Source organism: Phoxinus phoxinus (assembly GCF_949152265.1).
Source record: "Phoxinus phoxinus genome assembly, chromosome: 7".
NCBI lineage: Eukaryota > Metazoa > Chordata > Actinopteri > Cypriniformes > Leuciscidae > Phoxinus > Phoxinus phoxinus.
The window spans coordinates 33,189,702-33,212,028 of record NC_136882.1 but is presented as its reverse complement, the minus strand read 5'-3'; the positions used below and the strand labels follow the sequence as shown (position 1 = coordinate 33,212,028).

Below are 22,327 nucleotides of genomic sequence, written 5' to 3'. Positions count from 1 at the left end.
GATCCTCCTGGCAGCCTTAACTGCATTGATGTTACAAGAGACTCTGTAACACTTCATTGGGAACCACCAAAACGTGATGGAGGAAGTAGAATTGTGGCATACAGTGTTGAAAGGCGTCAAGGAAGAGCACGTTGGTTGAGATGCAATTTCATTGACATCAGCGAATGTCAGTTTACAGTAACAGGCCTTGCTGCTGGTGATCGCTTTGAATTTAGAGTAATTGCCAGGAATGCTGTTGGAACAGTTAGTCCACCCTCTCAGTCATCTGGCTACATCATGACCAAGGATGAAAGTGGTACGTAATTACAAAGGCATTATTCGGTATAAATTGTTCTACATTAGGGCTGTACATTTTTAATTAAAATGTCGAATATTGTTCTAATTTAATTTAAAAAATCCACATTCGAATGCAAAAAACAGGATATTCAAATTTTAAATTTGTGTCAGGCAGCCTTATGCGATGATGATGTTAGAATCGTTGTTGCGTTTTAAAGTTTTTGTTAACCTAGAGAACTGCATGTTTAGAAAGCAGTCCTAGGAAAACTTAGCCTGGCAAGCCAGATTTACATCAAGATGTTTAGTCTGGCAACTCTCCATAGACGCGGCTTAATCCGAGGGGCGGGATAAACGGTTGTCTCTCAAAATCCCTCTGCACGCAATAGGATAGCTCTACAACCAACCAGAGCAACGAAGAAGGTGACGTAGTCAGAGCGGCAAAAGTCCGGTCCAGCAAAACTCCGAACACTTCTTCCTTTTTTAAGAATGACTTAAGTGCCGTTCTTTGCTCTTTTCTTAAAGAAAAACTTAACTCCAAGTCTTCCAGAGTCGCGGCCAAAGCCGATTCGAAAGACCGCTGTTCTCCATCCGCAGCCGCCATTCTTTGTTTTCAAGTGGCAGCCGTTGCAACTCTGTCGTCATATGTTAAGCCCGCCCTCGCCTACTCTATACACGACGTGATTGGCCTGACCCAATTTAGGTTTTTGCAGCTAGAAGGTCTATGGAGAGTTGCTAGACTGCCCTGGCTGCATAATACATTTTGCTGCCGCTAAGGTGCGTCTAGATTTCTAGGCTAAGGAAAACTAGGAGATATTCATTAAAAAAAAAACATTTTCTTTTTCAGTCATACCTGAGATTGCGTTTGAAGCTGAGAAGACCCTCACCATCAAGGCAGGAGAAAACATTAAACTCAGCTGCAGTGTAAGAGGACGTCCTGTACCTCAAGTCACATGGTATAAAGATGGAAAGGAAGTAGACAAAATGCTGGTTGACATCACAACTGTTATTGGATCAAGCTCACTGTTCATCAGAGATGCTGACCGCAATGACCGTGGTATTTACACAGTTGAGGCCAAGAACAGTTCTGGCACAACAAAAGTGGATGTTCTTGTCAGAGTACAAGGTATAATCTAAAATCAATTTTGATTTATAGTTTTAATAAAGTTGTTCTGGATTTAGTCGTTGCTTATTTCCACTCTGTTATTCAGATACTCCTGGACCACCTGAAGGCCCTCTTCGCTTCACAAATATATCTGCAGAGAAAGCAACTCTTTGGTGGAGCCCACCTGAAAATGATGGTTGTGCACCTACCACTAATTATTTGATTGAGAAGCGTGAAACTTCCAGAATTTCATGGGCGCTTGTAACATCTAAGTGTGAAGCCTGCTCCTTCAATGCCACAAAACTGATCAAAGGCAATGAATATCAGTTTCGTGTATCTGCTGTCAATAAATTTGGTGTGGGCAAGCCACTTGAGTCTGATCCAATCATTGCTAAAATGCAGTACAGTAAGTAAAAATAGTTGTTCTTGATTCAATATTTTTCTAATTTAGTACGGGTTATTCTTGACTTTAACACATTCCTTTTTTATATCTAACAGCGGTACCAGATGCTCCCGGAACACCTGACTGTACTCATGTGACAGGAAACAGTATCACTCTATGCTGGACAAGACCAAGACATGATGGAGGAAATGAGATTAAGCAATACATTCTTGAAAGACGAGAGAAGAAGAGCTTAAGATGGTTGAAGGTTTCCGCAAAGAGACCAATAACTGAACTAAGGCACAGAGTTACAAATCTTACAGAAGGAAATGAATATGAATTCCGTGTTATGGCTGAAAATGGTGCTGGAATTGGACCTGGAAGTGGTACATCCAGATTGTTCAAGTGTAGAGAACCAACAAGTGCACCCAGTGCACCAACTTTAGTGAAGGTCATTGATTCCACAAAGACATCTGTTACTTTTGAATGGACAAAACCAGTGTTTGACGGTGGCATGGAAATCATTGGTTACATTATTGAGATGTGCAAGGCAAGCCTTGAGGAATGGCACAGAGTCAACAATCAGACTTGCATCCATACACATTACAAAGTAACAGAGTTAGAACCTGGTGAAGAGTATAAATTCCGTGTTTGTGCAGTCAATGGTGCTGGCAAGGGAGAATTCTCTGAAACTCCTAATGTAGTACAAACTGTTGATAGACTGACTTCACCAGAAATTGATATAGATGCAAACTTCAAGCAGACACATATTGTGAAGAACGGCGGAATAGTCACACTTCATATACCCTTCCGTGGAAAGCCAGCCCCACTTGCCACATGGACAAAGGCAGATGGAGATCTTGGCATAATGGTGGATATTAATACCACAGACACATACAGCACTTTGACAATTGAAAATTGCACCAGGTATGATGCTGGAAAGTATACACTTTCTCTTGAAAACAACAGTGGTCATAAAGCTATTACATTAACAGTCAAAGTGTTGGACACACCTGGACCACCAGGACCTCTCTCATTCAAGGATGTGACAAGAGGTGCTCTGACACTCATGTGGGATGCACCATCCAATGATGGAGGTGCACGTGTTCATCATTACATTGTTGAGAAGCGAGAGGCAAGTCGATTGAGTTGGCAAGAGGTCAGTGAAAAGTGCACTCGTCAAATCCTGAGAGTGACAAAACTTGATATTGGCGTAGCATACTTCTTCAGGGTTATCGCTGAAAATCAATATGGCAAAGGTGAGCCATTTGAAATGACAGAGCCTATTGTAGCCACAGAAGAGCCTGCACCACCTAAGCGACTGGATATCATTGATACTACATCCTCAACAGCCAGCTTAGTATGGATGAAGCCTGAGCATGATGGTGGAAGCCGTATTACTGGATACATTGTTGAGACTAGAAAGAAGGGCTCTGATCACTGGGTTGTAGGTGGTCAAACTAAATCTGTGAAAATGGTTCTTGAAGGCTTGGTTGAGAACACAGAATACGAGTTTCGTGTCAAGGCTCAGAATGATGCTGGCATTAGTCATCCACGAGATGCACTAGCCTCTGTCATCATAAAGGAGCCACGTATTGAGCCAACAGCGGATCTCAGTGCCATAGATAAACAGCTCATCACTTGCAAAACTGGAAATTCATTTGCCATTGATATTCCAATCAGTGGCAGACCAGCCCCCAAGGTAACATGGAAACTTGAAGAAATGAAACTCAAAGAAACAGACAGAGTGTCAATTAAGATTTCTAAAGGCAGAACAACTCTACTGGTTAAGGATGCCAAGAGAGGGGACAGTGGAAAGTATTATCTCACGCTTGAAAATGCAGCTGGATCAAAGACATTCACTGTCACCGTGATTGTCTTTGGTAGACCGACCCCACCAACTGGACCTGTTAAGGTTTCAGGAATATCATCAGAATCCTGTGTATTGACTTGGGAAGAACCTACAGATGATGGTGGAACGGACATAACCAATTATATTGTTGAGAAACGCGAGTCTAGCTCCACCACATGGCAGGTTGTGAATTCAAGTGTGAAACGGACCACCATCAAAGTAACTCATCTCACTAAGTACATGGAGTACACTTTCAGAGTCTGTGCTGAGAACAAGTTTGGTGTTAGCAAGTCTATTGAATCTCAAGCTATTGTTGCTGAGCATCCATTCAGTAAGTAGTTTGTATTGTATATAACTTTATCCATTGATGAAATGGAACATAAACAATGCAGTATTTATTTTTTGTTTTCTCCTGTCTGATAAATGTTACATTTCTGTTTTCAGTTTCACCAAGCCCACCAACCCGCCCAGATGTCATTTCAGTGTCTGCTAATGCAATTTCTATCCGCTGGGATGTGCCATATCATGATGGTGGAAGCCAAGTAACTGGATACTGGATTGAGAAGAAAGAGCGTAATACTATTCTGTGGGTGAGGGAGAACAAGATTCCTTGCCTTGAGTGTCACTACAAGGTCTCCAGCCTTATTGAGGGCCTTGAGTATCAGTTCAGAGTATATGCAATGAACATAGCTGGTTTGAGTAAAGCAAGTGAACCATCAAGGCCAGTACTGGCTCTAAATCCAGTTGGTAAGTTTGTTGTTATTTTCTACTATCATTTATATGTTTTGTTTTTATTCATGGCTTAATATTTATAAAAAAAAATTTGTCTGCATTTTCAGATCCACCTGGCAAACCAGAGGTTTATGATGTAACCAAGACCTCAGTGTCTATTAAATGGTCTATACCATTCAATGACGGTGGCAGCAAGATTGTTGGATATGTTGTTGAACGCAGGGCATCCAGTGATGATGAAGAAGCTCGTTGGTTAAAGTGCAACTACACTACAATCACAGAAAACTTCTTCACTATTACATCACTCCATGATGGAGAGGAGTATGAATTCCGTGTTATTGCCAGAAATGCTGCTGGAGTCCACAGTATGCCATCTGAATCGACAGGATTTCTCACATGCAAAGATGAATATAGTAAGATGGTTTCCTTAATTGATGCACAGTACGTGTAGAAACACACAAATACTGTTTTGAATGTGTATTAATATATGTTGTTTATTTATTTCAGCACCACCAAAGGCTGAGCTGGACAGTAAACTTGTGGGTGAGACAATCACTATTAGAGCAGGATCAGACCTTGTTCTTGATGCTGCTGTTGGTGGAAAACCAGAGCCTAAGGTTTTTTGGGCAAAGGCTGACAAGGAGCTGGATCTTGGAGAGAAATACTCACTAACGTACACAAGTACAAGAGCGATGGCAATCATTAAGTCATGTGATAGAAATGATACTGGAAGATACATTCTTACTGTGAAGAATGCAAGTGGAATCAAAACAGCTGCTGTCAATGTTAAAGTACTTGGTAAGAATATAATAAATCACGTGTTTCAGTCAAAATACCATTTACTGTCTGTATATTTATTAAGAAAATCTTTTATATTTAAGATACACCTGGTCCACCTGAGGGAACAATAACAATCAGCAGGGTCACAGAGGAGAAATGTTCAGTTTCCTGGAGGATCCCTTTTGAGGATGGTGGAGATCATGTTACTCATTATATTGTTGAAAGACGTGAGACTAGCAGACTCAACTGGGTCATCATGGAAAATGAATGCAAAACTCTGTCTTGTGTCAGCACAAAACTGATCAAGAACAATGAGTACATTTTCCGTGTCAGAGGTGTAAATAAGTACGGGCCCGGTGTGCCCTTAGAGTCTGAACCAGTTATTGCAAGAAATGCATACAGTAAGTTTAATTACAATTATTATGTATTAGTGTTTCCATTAATAATTGAGGTTTACCTACAGGACCAAGGATAAAATATTAACATTAGTTTGTAATTTACATTATAGCTGTTCCAACACCTCCTGGAGTACCAGAGATCACTGCTGTTGGAAAAGAACATGTCATTATTGAGTGGCTTAAGCCAGAGAGTGATGGTGGAAGTGAAATCAAAAACTACCTTGTGGATAAACGTGAGACGAGCAGTGTTAGATGGACAAGAGTGAACAAAACATACACCATTTATGATACACGTCTAAAGATCACTGGTCTCTTTGAGGGTAGCGATTATCAATTCCGTGTAGCAGCCGTCAATGCCGCTGGCACCAGCATTCCAAGTGATGCATCTACGTATGCTCACTGTAGAGACCCAACATGTGAGTAACACTGACCTGCATGGCCCAAAAACGATTAAATGTATAGAATATAGTAACATGCCTAACCTGCCCTGTCATTTTACAGATACCCCAGCTCCACCATCAGTTCCCCGTATTACAGACACCACAAAGCACAGTATTAGTATGACATGGACAAGACCGATGTATGATGGCGGATCTGATGTCACGGGCTATATTGTTGAAATTCTGGAGGAGGGAACAGAGCAATGGTATAGAGCCACCCAGAAGACCTTGAGCAGTAACGAGTACACAGTAACTGGTCTGGCAAGTAACAAAAAGTACAGCTTCAGAGTGGCTGCAGTTAATGATATGGGTACTGGAGACTTCAGTGAAGGCAGTATTGAGGCTGCACCTTCAGAAAGAATTGGTAAGTTTTTTTTAATAATGGTCAACAGTGATGTGCAAACACATCATGTTCCTGCACACCACTGATGGTCAAACTAATTTCTGCTCCTAAAGGCCTATTTTTTTTTTTTTTTTTTTTTTTGGAATTACTGCATAAAATCTGTTATTGCTATCTTCTCAGAAATTCCTGATATTGAACTACCTGATGAACTGAAGAAAACCGTTTGCATCAGAGCTGGCAACACTTTACGTCTTCATGTAACTACAAATGGAAGACCCGCACCAGTTGTTACCTGGAGAAAGCCTGGAATTGACCTACAATCCCGTGGATTCATAGATACTACAGAAAATGCTACAACTTTAATAGTGGAGAAGGTACATCGTTATGATGCTGGAAAATACACAATAGAGGCAGAGAATCCATCTGGCAAGAAAATAGTTACCATTATAGTCAAGATTTATGGTAAGTAAATTTATGTAATTAATAATGAATACTGTGCATTCACTTGCGTGTATATTAAATAGGCTAAGTCGTTTGTAACTTGAGAAACCAATGCTTAAAACGGTTTAAACATTGTCTTGTAGATACTCCTGGACCATGTGCTGCAGTAAAGGTTAAAGATTACACAAAAGAGTCTGTTGTAATCACATGGGATGTGCCTACTGTTGATGGAGGTGCTCCCATCAACAACTACATAATTGAGAAGCGTGAAGCTTCAATGAAATCTTACAAAACTGTGACAACAGAATGCAAGAAGACATTATACAGAATCTCTGGGCTGGAAGAAGGAACACAATACTTCTTTAGAGTATTGCCTGAGAACATATATGGTATTGGAGAACCTTGTGAAATTACAGATGCAGTACTGGTTTGTGAAGTTCCATCTATTCCTCAAGATCTGTATGTCATTGATACCACAAATTCTACTGTCATACTTGGATGGGAAAAACCACTTCACGATGGTGGCAGCAGACTTTCTGGCTATGTCATCGAAGCGTGCAAAACTGGAAGTGACCGCTGGATGAATGTTGCCAATGTGAAATCATCTGTGCTGCAGCACACAATTGTCTCACTGAATGAAAATGAGCAATATCTCTTCAGAATCAGAGCTGAAAATAGCAGAGGTGTCAGTGAGCCCAGAGATCTCATGACACCTGTAACAATACAAGAACAGAGAGGTAATATATCATTAAAAACTGTTAAATGAAATGAGAACAGTCAAAAAATTATTTTCATATTATTTATTGTCTGTTTGAAAGGTTAATTATTGTTATTTCTATTTTCATTACAGTCATGTCAAGAATTGACTTGACTGGCATCCCAGAAAAGATTGTCAATGTGCCAGCTGGTAAGCCAATTGTGCTCAACATTCCCATTAAGGGTCGACCCATACCAGTCTGTTCATGGTTCTTTGGTGGAGTCAAGATGAAGGACAAGCTTGACCGCATCAAGATTGAGTCAACTGCTAAATTTACCAAATTGACAGTCCGTGAAACCACAATTGATGATACTGGTGACTATTCTCTTGAAGTGAAAAATGTCACTGGAACAGCAACTGAGGTCATCAAAGTTATCATTCTTGGTGAGAATGTTACATTTTACTTTTCCTTACAGGTTTCACAGGTATACAGCTACATTTGAAGTATTTGTTTAAATTGACCAAATATATGTATTTCCTAGATAAACCTGGAGTACCTGTTGGGCCCATGAAAATTGATGAGGTTGATGCCACATCTGTCACCTGCAGCTGGGAACCACCACAGAAGGATGGAGGTGCAAATGTCAGCGGCTATGTTGTTGAGCAGCGTGATGCACATCGACCTGGATGGATGCCTGTGTCTGAATCTGTCACAAGACCCACGTTCAAGTTTACAAGACTTGTGGAGGGAACTGAATATGTATTCCGTGTGGCTGCAACAAATCGTTTTGGTATTGGCGGGTTCTTGCAATCTGAAGTTGTTGAGTGCAAGAGTGTCAAAAGTATGTTTTTCCTACTTCAGGTGTTTTCTATTTATATTTACATTATTTAAAAATGTAAGTATTAAATTAGTCTCATATAATTTTTTTCTAGCTGTACCTGGAGCACCAAGCACACCTGAAATACTTGATGTGTCTCATGATGGCATGACCCTTACTTGGACACCACCTGAGGATAATGGTGGTTCTACTATTGCTGGCTACATTATTGAGCGCAAAGAGGCTGCGTCCGACAGATGGCTTCCCATCAATAAAAATCCAGTTACCATGACAAGATACAGAACCACAGGACTTATTGAGGGCCTTGAATATGAGTATAGAGTGACAGCTATCAACTCTAGAGGAACCGGAAAACCAAGTGCTAACTCTAAACCAACTATTGCAATGGATCCTATCGGTATGTACAAAGGAACAACACAAGCTTGTAAAAATGTAAGTAAATCAGTTGTCAGTAGACCCAACATGACCAATGTGTTCAACTTTCCTCTTAAACAGAGCCTCCTGGTATTCCACTGAACCCAAGAGTCACAGATACCACAAGAACATCAGTTTCGCTTGCCTGGTCTTCTCCAGAGGAAGAGGGAGGTGCTGCTATAACTGGCTATCTGATTGAGATGCAGAAGGTTGACCAGGTTGAATGGACAAAATGCAACACAACACCAACAAAGATTTGTGAATACACCTTGACACATATGCCCCAGGGAGCTGAATACAAGTTCCGTGTGTTGGCATGTAATGCTGGTGGAGCTGGAGAACCAGCTGAGATTTCTGGAGTGGTCAAAGTTACAGAAATGCTTGGTAAGAGGAAATACCTAACAATGGGAATAATAATTTGTTATTATAAACATATGTACACATACAAACTGTATTATTCTGTCATACATCTATATGTCAGTGCATTTTTGTAATGTAAGAACTGTATTTTCTTTTTTTTAGAATATCCTGATTATGAGTTGGATAAAATCTACCAGGAAGGCTATGTTGTCAGACAAGGAGGTGTCATTAGATTATCTGTGCCCATCAAGGGCAAACCCTTCCCAACATGCAAGTGGACAAAGGAAGGTCGTGACATTTCTCACAGAGCTATGATTGCAACCAGTGAAGAACGTACTGAGCTTGTGATCAAGGAGGCCCACAGAGATGACACTGGCACCTATGACCTTGTGTTGGAAAACAAATGTGGAAAGAAGGCTGTCTATATTAAGGTTAAAGTAATTGGAAGGCCAGATCCACCCGAGGGTCCTCTTGAATTTGATGATATTCAGGCACGTTCAGTCAGAGTGAGCTGGAGACCGCCCTCAGATGATGGTGGCTCTGATATATTTGGTTACATTGTGGAGAGGCGAGAGGTGCCTAAAGCAGCTTGGTACACTGTCGACTCACGTGTGGTTGATACATCACTTGTAGTCAAGGGACTGAAGGAAAATGTTGAATATCACTTCAAGATTACAGCAGAGAACCAGTTTGGTATAAGCAAATCCCTAAAATCTGATGAATCTGTTACACCAAAAACACCTCTTTGTAAGCATTTTTATTTATTTATTTTTAATTTTCTTAATACCTACTTTTAAATTATTGAAAATCACACTAATTATTATATATTGTTTTATTTGTTTTGCATAAAGGTCCACCAGAACCTCCTAGTTTCCCTCCAGAAATCATGGATGTTACAAAGACCACAATTGGCCTGTCCTGGTCAAGACCCAAGGATGATGGTGGATCTCGTGTCACTGGATACTATGTTGAGAGAAGAGAGATTTCCACTGAGAAGTGGGTGCGTCATAACAAGACACATATCACGACAACAATGTATACTCTCACTGGTCTCATCCCTGATGCAGAGTACCAGTTCCGTGTGATTGCTCAAAATGATATTGGTCAAAGTGAGCCTGGACCTGTATCTGAGTCAGTTGTATGCAAAGATCCATTTGGTACGTAACACTACCTTCTCCCTTCCAAAGAAGTTTATAATTTTCCTGAATAAAAACGAAATTATTTTTACATCCTTAATCTATTCTTTGTGTTCAACAGATAAACCAGGCCAACCCGGTGAGATAGACATCATCTCTATAGCCAAGGACTGCATAACCATTCACTGGTTGCGTCCTGAATCCGATGGTGGAAAAGAAATCCTTGGGTACTGGATTGAATACAGGCAAGCAGGGGAAAGTGCCTGGAAGAAATGCAACAAAGAGCGTTCCAAGGACAGACAGTTTACCATGGGTGGACTCATGGAAGCAACAGAGTATGAATTCAGACTGTTTGCTGAAAATGAAACTGGACTGAGTAGACCAAGAAGAACAGCTATGGGCATTAAAACAAAACTGAGTGGTAAGTTAGTTAAATTTTATTTATTTTTCTGAAAAATACATTAACAAAGTATGCAACGTGTCTAACATGTTCAATTGATCATCTAGTTGGAGAGGCTCCATGCCTGAAAGAGGAAATTAAAGATACTACCACTAAACTAGGAGAATCTGGAACAATGACATGCCAAATTATTGGAAGACCTCTTCCTGAAATTAAGTGGTATAGATATGGAAAGGAGTTGATCCAGAGCCGAAAATACAAGATGAGCTCTGATGGCCGAAACCACTCTATAACAGTGTCAACAGATGAACAAGAAGATGAGGGCATGTACACATGCAGAGCCGTCAATGAGGCAGGTGAAATTGAGACCAGTGGCAAGCTCCTATTGCAGGCAGCACCGCAATTCCATCCTGGATTCCCATTGAAGGAGAAATACTATGCTGGTTGTGGAACAAGCCTACGTCTTCATGTCGTCTACATTGGTCGCCCTATTCCACAAATAATGTGGTTCTATGGCAAGAAGCCTCTCAATCCATCTGAGAATGTAATAATTGAAAACACAGAAAGTTACACTCACTTAGTAATCAGAAATGTCCAGCGTAAGACCAATGCTGGAAGATATAAGGTACAAATGAGCAACAAATATGGCACAGTGGACACTACCCTACGTGTTGAAATCCAAGGTAAATTAAGGTCAATTTTTAAACAGATAAACACTGAAATACCAATAGACTTGTTTGCATGAAATATATTTGCAAATGTAAAAAAATACTCTCCCTGACTTTTCAGATAAACCTCTCATGCCTGAAGGACCAATAGTTGTTGATGCTCTCTTGAAGAGTGCTGTGATCATTAGCTGGAAACCACCTAAGGATGATGGTGGATCAATGATCACAAATTACATTGTAGAGAAACGTGAAGCAAAAGAGGGCGAGCAATGGCATCTTGTGTCTTCATCTATCCCAGGAACCACATGTCGTGTTCCAAACCTCATTGATAGTGCGGGATATTACTTCCGGGTTTCTGCACAGAATCAGTATGGAATTAGTGAACCTCTTGAGATACCATCTGTTGTGATTATCAAGAGTCCATTTGGTAAGTTTCATGAATTGGTGGTCTTCAAATAGTACTCTAATATATATATATATATATATATATATATATATATATATATATATATATATATATATATATATATATATATATATATATATATATATATAAAACAATACATTAGCATGAAACACAAAAGGATATTGTCAAATCCATTAAATTGAATCCTCTTTATTTTTTAAAACAGAGAAACCTGGAGTCCCACAACAGCCATTTGTTTCTTCTGTAACAAAGGATTCATGTGTTGTTTACTGGAAAGCACCAGCCAGTGATGGGGGTGCCAAAATTAAGAACTATTACCTTGAAAAAAGAGAGAAGAAGCAGAACAAATGGATTACAGTTACTTCAGAAGAAATCCACGAGACATCTTACACTGTTAAAGGCCTTCTTGAAGGTTTCGAATATGAATTCCGTGTCAAATGTGAAAATATTGGTGGAGAGAGTGACTGGAGTGAAATTTCAGAACCAGTCATTCCAAAATCAGATACAGCTCTTCGTGCCCCATTCTTCAAGGAAGAATTAAGGGACATGTGTGTCAAATACAGGTCAAATGCCACATTTGTCACAAAGGTTATTGGACATCCCAAGCCAGTGGTTAAATGGTACAAGAACGCCAAAGAAATTTTCCCTGATGGAGAGAAAATAAAGGTCCAAGAATTCAAGGGGGGTTACTTCCAACTTGTTATCAGCAATGCTGATGAGAATGATGCAGCTGTTTACCAAATTAGAGCTACTAACCAGCTTGGATCAATCTCCACAAGTATGAACCTAGAGGTTGAGGGTAAGTATTTCTGGTGGTTTGTTTTTTAACATGTTAGTCAACCTGAGTACTTTTTTAAAACCAATATCTTTATATGTGTATCATGCTGCACGACTGCTTAGAATGTACTATTCCATATTAAGTTTTGTCTTGTCATTGTTTTTTTTTTCCTAGTTCCTGCCAAAATTGACTTACCATTACATCTCCAAGGCATGGGAGCTGTTCATGCCATTCGTGGTGAAGTGGTTACTATCAAGATTCCAATTAGTGGAAAACCTGATCCTATAGTCACATGGCAAAAGGGACAAGAGATTATTAATAATACAGCTTATCATCAAGTCATTCTCACAAGATCATTTACCTCCCTGGTGTTCCAAAAGGGAGTACAAAGGAAGGATTCCGGCTACTACATAATTTGTGCAAAAAATCGATTTGGCGTGGATAAGCAGACAGTTGAACTTGATGTTGCTGATGTCCCTGATCCACCAAAGGATGTTAAAGTCAGTGATATTAGCAGAGATACACTCACCCTCATTTGGAGTCCTGGAAATGATGGAGGAAGTGAAATTATCAATTACATTATAGAAAAGTGCCCTACCACTGGAGACAGATGGATTCGTGCTGCTCAGACTCCTGAGCCCCAATACACCATAATGAGTCTCTTTGGCAAAACAAAATACCAGTTCCGTGTGATTGCAGAAAACCGATTTGGCTTGAGTGATCCATCTGCACCAACGGACCCTGTTACTACAAAAGAAGACAAGTTAGCAATTCGAAACTATGATGAAGAAGTAGATGAAACAAGAGCGGTTACAAAGGAGGAGGCACCACATTCAAAAGTCAAGCTTGTACCATCTCTCTACACAATATCTGAGGAACTTGCACGCAATGGACAGTTTGGCATTGTCCACCGCTGTATTGAAATTAGCTCTAAGAAGACATTCTTGGCTAAATTTATCAAAGTTAAAGATGCAGATAGAGAGCTGGTTGCAAGAGAAATTGAGACACTCAATATTGCAAGACATAAAAACATTCTGTATCTTCATGAATCCTTTGATAGCCTGGAAGAATATGTCCTGATCTATGAATTCATGTCTGGTATGGACATCTTTGAGCGCCTTGGTACAAACTTTGACCTCACAGAGCAAGAAATCGTTTGTTATATGAGACAAGTCTGTGGAGCCCTGAAGTTCCTCCATAGTCGCAACTATTGTCATTTTGATATCAGACCTGATAACATTGTTTATTCCACAAGGAAGAGCAATACAATCAAGATAATTGAAATGGGTCAAGCTAGGTTGCTTACACCTGGAGAAAACATCAGGATTCAGTTCACTGCCCCTGAGTACTATGCACCTGAAATCCACAACAGTGATTTTGTAACTACTGCCACTGACATGTGGTCTGTAGGTGTTCTTGCATATGTCCTCCTTAGTGGACTTAATCCATTTGCTGCTGAATCACATCAGAAAATGGTTGAGCACATTTCAAATGCAGAGTATCTGTTTGATAGTGAAGCCTTTAAAGAGACCAGCCTTGAGGGTATGGACTTTGTCGACAGACTGCTGACTAAAGACGGCAAGCTACGTATGACTGCCTCCGAAGCTTTGGAGCACCCTTGGCTCAAGATGAAATTGGAACATATTAGTTCAAAGGTCATCAAGACTTTGAGACACAGAAGATACTACCAATCCCTGGTGAAAAAGGAATGGAGCACTGTTGTTTCAGCAGCACGTGTTGCCTATGGTGGAGGCTACAGAAACCAGAGAAATGTTTCCATTGGTAGAGTGAAAGTTGGACATCCTGAACAAGGCTTGAGAGCGGGTCCTGTCATGCATGGATCTGCTGAAGAGGGAGGACATGTCAGGTTTGTTTGCTGCATTGAAAACTATGACAGAAACACTGAAGCGACCTGGTACTTTGGATCCCGCAAACTGATTGCAAGCCACAAATATGAAATCAGTTATGCTAATGGAGTTGCTAGCATCTATGTTAAAGACATTGAAGAATGTGATGATGGATTATATAGATGCAAAGTTGTCAGTGAAGACAGGGAGGACAATGCTTATGCTGAGTTGTTTGTTGAGACTGTTCGGTCCTACAGTGAATACTATCTGGGACGCTCACTCAAGAAACCAAGGCGTAGAATTGACAAAACCAAAATTTTGCAGAGGCCACCAGAGTTTACTTTGCCATTATACAACCGTGCAGCATACATTGGTGAAGATGTGCGCTTTGGTGTAACTATAACAGTCCATCCAGAGCCAAGTGTTACATGGTTAAAAGCTGGGCACAGAATCAAACCAGATCCTAAAAAATACACATTCACAAGTGACAAGGGACTTTATCAACTCATGATACACAATCTTGACCTCAGTGATGATGCTGAATACACTGTTGTAGCAAACAACAAGTTTGGTGAGGATAGTTGCAAGGCACGTCTCACTGTGACACCACACTTACTTGCTGAGGACACTATGAGACCAATGTTCAAACGTCTCTTAGCCAATATTGAGTGTGTTGAGGGGCAAAGTGTTCGCTTTGACTTGAGAGTATCAGGAACCCCAGCACCAACTCTGAAATGGGAGAAAAATGGAAAACCTCTTGAGTTCAGACCACAAGTTGAAGTCGTTCTAGAGGACGTAGACTATCATGTTCTATATATCAGAGAAACCCTCATAGAGGATTCAGGCACATACAGAGTCACTGCAACAAATACAGCTGGATCAGCAAGTTGTCAAGCTACTCTCAAAGTCGAACGCCTGACATACACAAGGAGGGAGTTCAAGAGTGAGGAAGAGAGGCAGAAATATGTTAGAAACCAAATAGAAAAGACACTGAAAATGGCACAACAGTTCTCAGCAGCACAGGTTGTTACACTCAATCCTGTAGCACAGGAGGCTTTGAAGGACGCTGCTGAATTATATAAACCTGCAGTGAGCACAAAGAATGTGCAGGGTGAGTTTGACATCTCTGATAAAGAGGATCAAGAAATAAAGAAAATAAAAGAAGAAGATAAGAAGATGCGTATGCCTTACGAAATCCCTGAAGCTCGTGCACATGATCCAAATGTTCTTAGTGAAGACAACTTGATCAAACACTTTGTGCCGTTATCTGACATGAAATGGTACAAGAAACTGCGTGACCAATTTGAGATTCCTGAGAGAATGGAGAGAATTGTTCAGAAGAGACAGAGGCGTATTCGTCTTTCCAGATGGGAGCAATTTTATGTCATGCCACTGCCTAGAATAACTGATCAGTACAGACCAAAGTGGCGCATTCCAAAACTTTCGCAAGACGATTTAGAGACTGTTCGACCAGCAAGGCGATCACCATCCCCAGAATCTGAGGCATCATTCAGACTGAGAAGACGCTCACTAGGAGATCTTTCGGATGAGGAGCTCCTCGAGGGGGAGGACTATCTGACAATAAAGAGAACTGAAAAAGAGAGGCAAGAGCTTGAAGAAGAACTAGAACTTGGCTTCTCTGCCTCCCCACCCAGTGGAAGCCCCGTGCGCTTTGAGCTGTCTGCACTGCGTCGTGCCTCACCAAAACCTGTTCACAAAGCTGAAATGAGACGTGTAGAAGAGACCAAACATGTAACAAAAACTGAGCAAGCTCGAGGCTCTCCTCCTCCCATTTCATATTTCTTGAGAAGGAGGAGATCCTTGTCTCCAACATACATTGAACTGATGCGTCCTGTCTCTGAGCTCATCAGACAACCCCGTGCACGCATCTCAACAGAGGCTGAAGTTGAAGTCATTGAAAGAAGATCACCCACCCCTGAGAGAACACGCCCTCGATCACCAAGTCCTGTATCCACTGAGAGAAGATCTTCCAGGTCCTCCTCTAGATTTGAAAGGTCTGCAAGATTTGACATCATGTCAAGATATGAAGCAAGAAAAGCAGCTCTCAAATCTGAGCGCAAGTACCAGGTTGTGACTCAGCAACCCTTCAGTCTTGACCATTCTCCACGTATCACAGTAAGAATCCGTTCTCACCGTGTACCATGTGGTCAAAACACTAAATTCACTTTGAATGTTCAATCAAAGCCAGATGCTGATATCCAGTGGTTCCATAATGGACAACTAATACAAGAGAGCAGCAAATACCAGTTCACAAATATGAGTGGAGTTCTATCTCTCCAAATTAATGACTGTCAGGCAGAGGACAGTGGCACATACCGTGTTGTCTGCACAAATTCAAAGGGTGAGGCATCAGACTATGGAACTCTTGATGTTTCAGGTGGAGCGTTTACTACATACTCCTCAAGACGTAGAGACGAAGAGGCTCCGACACCATTTGTACCTGATATAACAAAAACTGATTATTATCATTCAACAACAATCAGAGCTTCCTCTGCCTCAAGAACTCAGTTGGAGATCAAAGAAACCAAAACAAAACTAACTGAGAGACGTGAAGTTTCTGCCTTTGAAAAATATGAATCTCAGAAGCTTGCATCATCTCCAATTAGATATGCATCCACTGAATACCTATCATCAGCTTCATATTCATCTTCTGAAATGCATACAACATCTGAAAAGCATGTGTCATCCAAATCAAAGATAAAAGAATCAGAAAAAGCGTCTGCTGAAGTATCAGTAAAGAAAGTTAAAGCTACTCTTTCAGCCAAAATACTCACAAAACCACAGTCTCTGACTATATCTGAGGGTGACTCTGCACGATTTGTCTGTGATATTGATGGAGAGCCAGCACCAAGTGTCACATGGATGCATGAGGGAAGAACAATTGTCTCTTCACAGCGTATTCATGTGTCTACAACACAGTATAAGTCTACTTTTGAAATTTCATCAGTTGAGTTTTCTGATGAAGGCAGCTATACTGTAGTAGTAGAAAATGCAGAAGGAAAGCAAGAGGCAAGGTTTACATTGACTATTCGCAAACCAATACTTAAAGAGGAAGTTACACCTACACAAGTGAAGTCACTAGAACCTTCAGTGACATCTCCAGTACCATCAGTTAAATCTCCAGAGCCATCAGTCGCATCTCCAGTGCCATTAGTGAAGTCTCCAGAGCCCTCTGTGAAATCCCCTGTGCCATCAGCAAAGTCTCCAGAGCTCTCTGTGAAATCCCCAGTGCCATCAGCAAAGTCTCCAGAGCCATCTGTGAAATCCCCAGTGCCATCAATAAAGTCTCCAGAACCTTTAGTGAAATCCCCTGTACCCTCAGTTAAATCTCCTGTGCCCTCAGTAAAGTCTCCGGAACCCCAAATTAAATCACCAGAACCCATTGGTGTGAAATCTCCTGAACCTCGAATTAAATCTCCAGAGGGTATCAAATCCCCATTCAGAGTGAAGTCACCAGAGCCAGTTGGCTCTTTTCATAGGGTAAAGTCTCCGCCTCCTATTAAGTCTCCTGAACCAACCACCCCTCAAAGAGTAAAGTCTCCAACAGCTCTGAAGTCTCCTGAGCCAATAGCTTCACCTGCCAGGGTAAAATCTCCACCTCCTGTTAAGTCTCCTGAGCCACTTGCCTCCCCTCTGAGAGTTAAATCCCCTGCAGGACTTAAGTCTCCTGAACCTCAAAGAGCTAAATCCCCACCAATAGTCAAATCTCCTGAGCCGATCATGTCACCTAAAAGAGTTAGATCTCCACTTACAGTGAAATCCCCAACCCCGTCAAAGGAAGCACCACCAAAGATCATTCAGCAACTCAGAGCTGAAGCTTATGAAGACAAAATTAAGATGCTATTTGTTGCTGAGAGTTCAGTAAGAGAAGTTGTGTGGTACAAGGATAGCAGAAAACTCAGTCAAAGTAGTCACTACCAGATTCATTCACCTGCAGATGGAACTTGCTGTCTCTATATATCTGATGTTTCTGAGAGTGACCAAGGGGAATACTCCTGTGAAATCATAAGTGAAGGAGGAGCAATGTCAAGAACATCATTCTCATTTATTGGTCAAGTGTTTCAAGCAATCTACACAAAAGTAACTGCATTTGTGGCTACACATAAGGTTGTTCAAGGTAAATTTAATTTCCCATAAATAATATTAAATTCTCATCCATTTAAAGTCTCGATGCCCATTCTTCTTAATGCCAATGCTTTATTGTCTTCTTTTCCAGAATCTGTGTCTTCCCAAGTTCATGGGGGAAGTGAAATGATTCTTAAGAAGGAAAGTGCTGCTGTTAGCGGCATGCATGAAAGTTTTACTTCAAAATCCATCCACATGGAGAGCACAATGCAAGAAGCATCCTTCAGCAGCTCTTCAGTGGCTGAGATGAAATTTGAAACTATGTCAATGTCTAGCTTATCCTCTATGACATCAGAGTCAGTATATGCAATGAGCTCAAGCAGTATAATGTCAAGTCATTCACATGTTGAAGAATCCTCAGTTAGAGCAGCCCTCCACAGTGCTCAAGGTAAGGACCAGTTTAATAACAAACATGCAGTATAATTTGTAAAATAATGTTGTAATATGGAAGAATATAATTTTAAATCAATTCTATTTTATAGGCTTAGCTCCAAGAATTGAAGCTCTTCCTGAAGATATCAGCATTGAAACTGGAAAGGTTCTAACGGTGGCCTGTGCTTTCTCTGGAGAGCCAGCACCTTGTATTGAGTGGTCACGCGGTGGAAAGAAACTGCCTGGCGAGGAAGAAAGTAGCAGGTTCCATATTGACACCACAGAAGACCTGACCACACTCATCATTACTGGTGTGAAAGAGAGTGATGCTGGGGCATACACACTCAAACTTTCCAATGAGCATGGATCTGACATGGCAACTGTTACCATCAGTATTCGATCAAAGTAAAGCCATAATTTATACCCCCAACCCTTTCTTCATTAAGCGACTTTGTATTTTTTAAATGAAAAAAAAAAATCTTGATAAGTTACCTGGATATCTGTTCCTGTAAATATAAACTATTTTTATACCAAACCTGACATTAATTTATGCCAATCTAGACTAAAGTCTAAAGTATTATAAAATGTGCCATATTGGATAATTATGACTTAGGATTTTTGATCCAATTTTCTGTGACATGTACATAATGTATATAGCCGAATTTAACGGTTATGGAAAATGTATGAATTGTTATTTATAACAATATTAACTGAAACAAATGGAACTAAATGTTTATCAGGAGAAAGTTTCACATGGAACGAATACCCTGATGAACCTGAAACTAAACTCTGTGCCTCAACAATAAGTTGAAGTCTTAAGATTGCCTCAACAGGTAGAGAGGCTCCCTGTTGACGTTACACTAAATCTGAGAGACTTAAGTTATGCCTGCATGTTTACACGTGCAGTGATATTATAACCATACTCTTATGCATTGTTACTTGAACGTAAGGCCTTGAGTGTTGTTTGCATTTTACCCTCATTGTAAGCAGGGCGACTAGGCCTTGTGTTCTGACTGACTATGTCATACCACCATTTTAATGACATGCTCAAGGTGCGCGCGGCCTGCACTTTATGAGCAAAAATGTTTAATGTGCTCTGTTTCTGGCAAGGGACTACTTGAATAAACTTTCAAAATTAACATCTCCTGGCCAATAACGAAAGTGTATCTTGTACTTCCTTGCAGAAACAGAGCCTCCTCTTGGAGGTTTGCTTTGAAGCATTGTGTGTTTGTGTGTTAGTTTTAGAATTCACCTTGTCACTTGTTGGGCAAACATCAAGAAAGTGTGCCGCAGTAACACCACCTGCTGTGCAATGAGAAAGAAAAAGTTTAGTATCTTAATGCCCTGCACTTTGGTTTGATTTTATGTAGAATTGTAGAATTATCTATATATGCAACCTCCTTGAGTATAAATGATTCAATAAAGCATGTTCTCAGCACTGCTGTCCTTGTCTTTATTCAGTTGTTTCAGTGTGTCTTGTTTAATTATGGCACAATTATTTATTCATTCTTTTATTATTATTTTTTACCGTTTGTCTTTATTTTATAGGAAAGTGGAGCGTAGGCAGGAAAGTAGTTTTGAAAGAGATGGATTAGGATTGAGGCACAACACAGACTCAAACAAGTCAAGTCACCTTTATTTATGCTTTTTTTCAATACAGATTGTATCAAAGCAGCTTCACAGTGATAACATGAAAATAATACAACAGTTTGTTTCTAGAAGAAAATTGCGTCATCGTCCACCTTAAGTAAGGCAGATCAATAATATTGTTGAATATTAAATGTCTCCAAGCAAGCCAAAGCCAAGGCAATAGTTTTTGCATTTACATCGTGTTTGCATTGTTATTTGGTGAAAGCATTCGTTGGATGCAGAAATTGCATTGCAATGATGAGATCACTGCATTCACGCAATCAACAGACTGTCATCTGCTCAATGCTCATCACTACAACCTTTCCTGTGATGGGAATAGATGGAATATAATGCTTTAATCAACGCTTTTCACGATTCGTTAATCTCGATAGCTGTATTAGTAATAGCGTAAAAGTTTTCGAGAGAGTTCTACATTAGTGATGTCCGGTTCGTGAACGAATCGTTCTTTTGAACCGGTTCTTTTTAGTGAACCGGTCGAATCAGTACACTAAATCGGACTGAATCGTTCGAAGCGGTTTGCGTCTTGCGTCAGCGCTGATCCACAAGTTACTAAAGTTACTCACTTTCGAACATGCCTGACAGTCCCTCTGACTCTAAATAAACCAATATCGCGGAGTATAATTTAACCAAGTAACTCCAACAGAACTGAACTGAGACATGTTGTGCTGAGAGAACTTGTAAGCACGAGCAGCTGATAATAAGCATGCGCGCACTCCCGAACATACAGGTACAGCGGTTCTCGAATCACTAGTACAGAACCGAGAACGGTTTCTTTCGGACACGTTCAACATACTGAGAACTGATGAGCTGAGCATGTGTGCAATTTTTTCAAGTCAAGTCAAGTCACCTTCATTTATATAGCGCTTTTAACAATGTAGATTGTATCAAAGCAGCTTAACAGTGATAATAGGTGAATTTTCAGAGAGACGAAATGCATGTATTTAGTTAAACATCAATAAGTGTAACAAAATAAACCATGTTGGAAACATGTTTATCACATAATTACTGTCTTTTTTCACTGTATTATTTTAAAGATTGGAAACTTTAGTAAAGATTAGTAAATGTGTTAATCAAAAAATAACGTATTAAACATACTGGAGACATGCATCGACTTTTTAGTTTTGTCGACTGTAGCCTATAGGTTTCAGCAGTTCTCAGTTCAGCACACACAGGCCTGCTTCAGCGGTTCTCGAGTCAAGAACGGCAGTTGTTGCAGCAGTTCTCCAATCACCAGTACAGAATTGAGAACTGTTTCTTTCGGACACATTCGATGCAGAGAACCGATGAGCTGGAGATACTGCGTATGAGTGATAGCACCGTCTCTGAACCGAACTTTCTTTCTTTCAGCCAACTGATGCTGTTTTTTCCTAAAACCTAAAAGCCAAGGGGAGAAATGCTGGGCGTGGATCAAGCAGTGAGAGACCCCATTCCCAACTAAACTTAATTTCTCATTTCTTTGAGATTTGCTGTTATCGCAGCTTACAGCACAGCAGATAGACTGCATGTTTGGATTCGGTCCTAAATGGCGGCCACACTGCTGTGTGACGTCGCGTGAAACCAGCTTCAATTTTGATGAAATTATTCTCTAATCGGTTGCATATTATGTCGCGGATATATCCCTCGAATGCATACTGTAGTCCCATTTTGTCTTGCTCTGGAAATAAACACTAGGTGAAAAACAAAAACTTTTATTTTAAAAGACATTCAAATTCCACTATAGCCAGTAAATAGCGACAGAGGAGCCGTTATTATTAAAAGTCTGTGTGCGCACAGTTATTAACAAACATCGTACATCTAGCCATTTTTTTATATTTTTAGTTTGATATAGCTACATTTAAACGCTATAA

At 40.4% G+C, this 22,327-nt stretch overlaps 1 protein-coding gene across 9 annotated transcripts in view; it reads left to right on the top strand.

Annotated features, from left to right (window-relative positions):
* Positions 1–20,268, top strand: part of ttn.2 (titin, tandem duplicate 2) — a 162,197-nt gene extending 141,929 nt beyond the window's left edge. For all 9 annotated transcript variants that reach the window (XM_079617482.1, XM_079617481.1, XM_079617480.1 and 6 more), the window contains 25 exons: positions 2–295; positions 1,121–1,399; positions 1,485–1,784; positions 1,877–3,943; positions 4,057–4,359; positions 4,452–4,757; positions 4,852–5,142; positions 5,226–5,525; positions 5,633–5,938; positions 6,024–6,326; positions 6,486–6,767; positions 6,890–7,483; positions 7,597–7,887; positions 7,986–8,285; positions 8,377–8,679; positions 8,778–9,080; positions 9,219–9,803; positions 9,908–10,213; positions 10,314–10,613; positions 10,700–11,275; positions 11,382–11,687; positions 11,893–12,486; positions 12,640–18,450; positions 18,550–18,846; positions 18,941–20,268. In XM_079617482.1, coding sequence (XP_079473608.1) covers positions 2–295; positions 1,121–1,399; positions 1,485–1,784; positions 1,877–3,943; positions 4,057–4,359; positions 4,452–4,757; positions 4,852–5,142; positions 5,226–5,525; positions 5,633–5,938; positions 6,024–6,326; positions 6,486–6,767; positions 6,890–7,483; positions 7,597–7,887; positions 7,986–8,285; positions 8,377–8,679; positions 8,778–9,080; positions 9,219–9,803; positions 9,908–10,213; positions 10,314–10,613; positions 10,700–11,275; positions 11,382–11,687; positions 11,893–12,486; positions 12,640–18,450; positions 18,550–18,846; positions 18,941–19,239 — 15,896 coding nt within the window. In that variant the 3' untranslated portion in view covers positions 19,240–20,268. The remainder of the gene's footprint in view (position 1; positions 296–1,120; positions 1,400–1,484; positions 1,785–1,876; positions 3,944–4,056; positions 4,360–4,451; positions 4,758–4,851; positions 5,143–5,225; positions 5,526–5,632; positions 5,939–6,023; positions 6,327–6,485; positions 6,768–6,889; positions 7,484–7,596; positions 7,888–7,985; positions 8,286–8,376; positions 8,680–8,777; positions 9,081–9,218; positions 9,804–9,907; positions 10,214–10,313; positions 10,614–10,699; positions 11,276–11,381; positions 11,688–11,892; positions 12,487–12,639; positions 18,451–18,549; positions 18,847–18,940) is intronic.
* The last annotated feature ends 2,059 nt before the right edge of the window (positions 20,269–22,327 follow it).